This window comes from Lactuca virosa, chromosome 9 (genome assembly GCF_052849685.1).
Source record: "Lactuca virosa cultivar CGN04683 chromosome 9, Lactuca_virosa_CGN04683_v6, whole genome shotgun sequence".
NCBI classification, from domain to species: Eukaryota; Viridiplantae; Streptophyta; class Magnoliopsida; order Asterales; family Asteraceae; genus Lactuca; species Lactuca virosa.
In genome coordinates, this window is record NC_136434.1 from 214645841 (window position 1) to 214651886 (window position 6046).

General features: G+C 35.9%; 1 protein-coding gene across 2 annotated transcripts; it reads left to right on the forward strand.

The window, feature by feature from the left end:
- The first annotated feature begins 812 nt into the window (after positions 1-812).
- LOC145137295 (disease resistance protein RPV1-like) lies at positions 813-5472 on the forward strand. Of its 2 annotated transcripts, XM_079071436.1 has the most exons (6): positions 813-946; positions 1374-1873; positions 2143-3241; positions 3332-3688; positions 3788-4973; positions 5229-5472. In XM_079071436.1, the coding sequence occupies exons 2-6, from the start codon at positions 1398-1400 to the stop codon at positions 5240-5242; spliced, it is 3132 nt and encodes a 1043-aa protein (XP_078927562.1). In that variant the 5' UTR covers positions 813-946; positions 1374-1397; the 3' UTR covers positions 5243-5472. The 2 variants fall into 2 exon arrangements, with proteins under 2 accessions (XP_078927562.1, XP_078927561.1); XM_079071435.1 differs by lacking the exon at positions 5229-5472 and having other exon boundaries at positions 3788-5173.
- Positions 5473-6046: the final 574 nt, after the last annotated feature.

Consider the following 6046-nt stretch of genomic DNA (forward strand, 5'->3'; position numbering starts at 1 on the left):
GGAATTTTTTTTTAGTGCCACCCCTACTAAAACGTTGTGCGTCCGCCACTGCCCTAGAAGTTAAGTCCTTTAAATAAGGTGCAGTACCCGAAAATTAGGGTTTTGGACATCCCCAACTCGTCGAGTTGATCTTCAAAACGCGCATGCCACATATTTCCAACACGTCGAGTTTATGCCTTAAACTCGGCGAGTTGACCTTCAGAAAGAAGGTTTTATTTCCATAATTAACATTCTAAATTCTGGGTGTTACAAGCGATGAGAATATGCCACCGAGACGGTTGGAGGTGTTCCGAGAAATAAAGGCGAAGATCGAACGAAAATATTTAAGCGAAGAATAATGTATCGGTTTTATATTTTTAAATTTATTATGTTTTCGGTCGATATTTTTCTTGTTGTAATGTCATTTTTATTTTTAAAACGGTATGTTTAATTAAGTATTTAATTTAATTATGTTTTATTTAATTTATTTGTTTTTTAAAAATATTATGACATAAATTAAAAAAATAAAACAAATTTGAAAAATAAAAATTAAAAACATCAATTAATGAAAATGAAACAACCACAAAATGCCGTATGAAAAAAATTAAATTGAAAATAACCACAAAATGACATATAACCAAATCAATGAAAGTAAATGCTATATGAAAAAAAATTCAATTAAAAATCACCACAAAATGACAGATAAATAAATGAATGAAAATATGATAAATGGGAAAAAGTTTTTTTTATACAAAGAAAGCGCCTCTCGTATATATCTGAGGTGCGTCTTTTTACAAGTCAAAATAGAATTACTACAGTCGGTCGGTCAAAATAGAAGTCTACTTCATTTTACTCTTTCATCTATTGCTGTATATTTTCTATCCTCTGCGACACCAGCCCCAAATCGTCAGTCTCAGCAAAGGAAAACAGCCCCAATTCTTCCCCGAATCGTCTCCATCATTCTCTCGTAAGTAAAAGAATCTAACCTACTTTTATATATATATAGTCCGTCACTCTCTCAATCTCTTACTTTGTTATTTATTTCTAATACTATGTGCTACGTCGAAAATCTGTGTTAATTTTTAAATGATTAACTTTTCTATGGTTAATTAAGTTTTTATAGTCTTTGTTTTTGCAATAAAGAAAATTGATCTCTTTAATTACGCGACTGGATACGCATATGTGAAAGGGCTGCGACAGAAGGGCATGTATTTATTTGATTTTAAAGATTTATCAATTTTTTTAGTGTTTGGTGTGGTGAGGTTTTAAGGTCATGCTTATTGGTTGTCTTTGTGTAATACTAGTCATATAACCGTTGTTTGGTCATACAACCATTGTCTTCTTATATTCAATTCATCTCATGTACTTTCCTTTACAAATATTTGATTCTACAGGATCCTTCAGTCATACCAATATCAATGGCGTCTTCTTCAACTTCATTCGTTCAAAAGAGCTTTAAATATGATGTGTTTTTGAGTTTTAGAGGTGAAGATACTCGTAAGAACTTCATTGATCATCTTTATCATGCTCTTCAGGAGAAAAACATTCACACTTACAAGGATGATGAGAGAATCAAAAGAGGGAAAAGGATCAGTGATGAGCTCATGGAATCCATTGAAGCCTCAAAGTTCTTCATCATTGTCTTCTCCAAGAACTACGCCTCTTCATCTTGGTGCTTGGATGAGCTTGTGAAGATAATGGAGTGTCAGAAGACAACCGAGCATACTGTTTACCCCGTATTCTGTGATGTGGAACCCTCCGAAATCCGCAATCAGATAGGGGCAGTTGGAGAAGCCTTTGCGAAACATGAAAATGAAGAGGCTGCTGGGAAATGGAGAAAGGCTTTGAAAGAAGCAGCTGATGTGGCCGGTTGGGAGTTGAAGAACACCGATGGGTAATTTCTTCATCATATCAGTACAACATTCTTTCATTTTGTTTCTTTCTTATCTATATTTATCTTGGATGTAAAAGGCTCGGACATGGCCTCTCATGTTGGATTGTCAAATCTTAACTCAATCCTGGAGTCTTATCAAAAAATTAAATATGAAATTTGATTATATTACAATGTTATTACCAGATTTACATTTGTATGTTATAGATCTGAAAGTATTTGTTTTATGTGGGAATTTTGAGTAACCTAACTGAATCTTCTCTAATATACAGGCATGAAGCTAAATTCATCCGACAAATTGTTGAAAAGCTTTCACTAGATTTACGTTCCATTAATGTCTTCGTTGATGAAAAGTTAGTAGGCATGGAGACTCGGATTGATGATATTTTATCATCTTTAGAAAATGCTTCTAATGATGTTTGCATGATCGGCATCTGGGGGATAGGAGGTGGTGGGAAGACAACATTGGCCAGAGCTGTTTTTAATAAGATATCTTTTCAGTTCGAAGGGAAAAGCTTCATTGAAAATGTCAGAGAAGTTTCAAATGATTCTTTGTCCGGTTTGAAATTGTTGCAGAAGCGGGTCCTTTCAGATGTCTTAAATGATCAATACATCAAAGTAGGCAGTGAAAATGAGGGGAAGAATATGATGTCTTGGATGATGTGTGGTAGAAAGGTTCTTCTTGTTCTAGATGATGTGGATCATGTAGACCAGCTTGAGGCGTTAGCCGGTAAACGTAATTGGTTTAAGCCAGGAAGCATAATTATCATTACAACAAGAGAACAACAAGTGCTTGTAGCACATGAAGTGAAGATTTATAATCTCAATTTGTTATCGGATAAGGAAGCAATCTGCCTATTCGGTAGATATGCATTTGGGAAAGAGATTCCAATTCAAGGGTATGAGGAGCTATCAGGACAAGTTGTATGTTATGCTGCTGGTCTTCCCTTAACAATCAAAGTTTTGGGTTCATTTCTTTGTGGTAAAAGTAAACCTGAATGGGTAGATGCCCTAGCCAGACTAAAAACAATCCCGTTAGAGGAAACTCAGAAGAAGTTGGAATTAAGCTATATCGGTTTGGACGACGAACATAAGGAAATATTCCTGGATATTGCAACCATATTAAAAGGTCGGTGGAAAAAATCAGCAATCCAAGCACTTGAAAGCTGTGGATTTTATGCTATAATTGGTTTAAAAATTCTTGAGCAAAAATCTCTCATAACTATTGGAAACGATGAATGTGTGGGCATGCATGACCATTTAGAAGAAATGGGCAGGAATATTGTTCGTCGATCGCACCCCGATATGCCTAACAAACATAGCCGATTGTGGGATAGAAAGGAAATTGAAGATATATTGGCCAATGACATGGTAAGGCTCAGATTTATTTGTAAGTTGGAGAAACTAACACATTTTCATTTGTTACAAACAAGTTTCATGGTGATTGCTTTTCTATTACAGGGTACAGAAGCAACAAGATGTATCAAATTCTACTATAGGGGACTAGATCCGCAAATCATTATGAAAGGTCTTAGAAAGATGAAGGAACTTCGGGTTCTTAATGTGGCTGATGAAGAAAATTACTTGAATCTGAAAATTAATAAACTCATCCCAAACTGTCTAAATGCTTTAGAAGTTCTGTGGTGTAATTGGAAATCTAATAAAGCTAGCCTATACTTTCCGAATGTTTTACGATATCTACGTTGGCACAAGTACCCCTTTAGATCTTTACCCAAATCATTTCAAGCAAATAACCTTGTTGCACTTGAGATGACTTACAGCGATATCATACAACTTTGGGAAAGAGGAGAAAAAAAGGTATTGTTTTGCATGACTCATGATTCATTATAATGCTATACATCCATTGGTTTGTTATTATACCAATATTAATTCAATTTGTTATTTTGCTTATGTTAGGTTCTCAACAAGCTCAGATTCCTCGACCTAAGTGGGCCAAAGTTGAGGTCCCTTGACCTTGGGTTGACTCCAAATCTTGAGACATTGATGCTGGAGGGACTTGGAGATGAACCTGGTGATTTGGTAGAACTTTACATGCCCGGTAGATGTTTAAAACTCAGATCCCTTGAACTTAATCGTGTTAAGTTGAGGACGCTTGACCTTGGGTTGACTCCAAATCTCGAGAATTTGATACTTGAAGATTGTGATTTGGTAGAACTTCAAATGCCCGATAGATGTCTAAATCTCACATTCATATCACTCATTAATTCAAACCTCAGGACACTTGACCTTGGGCGGACTCCAAATCTCGAGTATTTAAGTGTTTTCCATTGTAATGATTTGGAAGAACTTCACATGGCTGATGAATATTTAAAGCTTAGATCCCTCCACCTTACTGGTTTAAAGCTGAGGACCCTTGACCTTGAGCTGAGTCCAAATCTAGAGAGGTTGTATCTTCTAAAATGCAACAATTTGGAAGAAATTTACATCACCGAATGTCCAATACTGACATTCATCAATATTCAGTGTTCAAAGTTGAGGACCCTTGACCTCAGTCGGGTTCCCAATCTCAGTGAGTTGTGTATTTCTGAATGCAAAGCTTTGGTAGACCTTCACTTGCCCCATAGATGTCTAAATCTCAGGTCTCTCAATTTCATTAATTCAAAGCTGAGGATTCTTCACCTTGGGCTCACTCCAAATCTTGAGGAGTTAGATCTTGAAAATTGTTATGATTTGGAAGAACTTCGCCTGGTCAATCAATGCCAAAAGCTTGTGTCCCTCAACATTTGTCAGTCAAAGTTGAGGACCTTTGACCTTGGGCTGACTCCAAATATCGAGAAGTTAGTTCTTAAAGATTGTCATAACTTGGTAGAACTTCATGCTCCCATTGGATGTCTAAAAAAGCTTGTCTACTTAGACTTAAGTGGTTGTTTGAGGTTTAGATCTTTTTCATTTCACATGGAGGATGATACTTCATGTAGTGAGGATGAATCACTCGAGGTTGATTTTTTAGCTGTGATACGTTTTACCTTTGAAAGTTGCCCATTTCACCCTGAAACTCATTTGCCAGAGTATGAGTTTAAATCTTTTCATATAGAAGATTTACCCTCATTGACTAGAAGTATTGAGAAGCTTATTTCTGAAGGTGCGTGTGCTTGCACAAAACTTGAGACGTTTTCAAGAAGCATTTGTGAATTACAACATTAAAAAAAAAAAAAAAAGCTTAAATTCAAAAGGAAGTATTCCGTAGGCACCAATAAAAGTAGATATATATATATATATATATATATATATATATATATATATATATATATAGAAAACTATTTGGTTTATATCGATCATTTCATGTAATCTGAGTATTTTATCAATTTGGAGAACCATTTGGTTGCATGCATTGCAGGAGGTCCAAGATGAACTTGAAAGCGAACTTCTTGTGTTCTCCCAACTTATCAAAATTTCAGTTTGTGTGTTTGATCAGTACTCTCTACATTCTCAAGGATGGCTGTTGTCATTTTTTTTTGTGGATGTGAGTCAGCAAGTAGTACGCTTATCGTTCAATGATGTAAGATATCATTTGCCATCCTCACAATGAAAAGAATCTTCTATGTTCTTAAAATAACAAAAAGTAAAAAAGTTTTAAACTTTATATCTTGCGTATAACCGTATACAACTATAAATCGGTTAAAGTCTTTTACAATAAAAAGGATGACATGTTTATACTACGTTTAGTATCTAACCGGTGTTGTGCACCCATCTTTGCAATACACCTATCAGCAAAAGAGGAACAAAAAGATTCCAGCTAAGGGGGGACCAGGGGCAACCACGAAGGCACTGCAAGGATAGTGGGTCAGCAGGGGCATTTTGGGAATTTAAGCCAATCATCCGTCTTGGCAGTCTATATTATAGGGAGTGCATGTTCATAAAAGGCAGGCAGAGAATATTAGAAGTTTCTTCTACCCTTGGAGACCATAGCATCTCGAATCGCTATTTCTTATTGTTCTTATTGTTTCTTCCTATTTCTTGTTGTTTTTTTGTTATGAACTTGAGATCAATACAGAGGCTGCCCCTGTTCCATTAGATACTTGTGTGTTGAGTTCATAACAAATTGGTATCAGAGCAGGTAAAGTTACCTGGAGTATGGCTGGGAAAAAGGAGGAGGAAAGGAAACCGGAGGAGCCCAACTGAAGAGAGTGGAATCGCTAGAATCAGAGCTGGGGA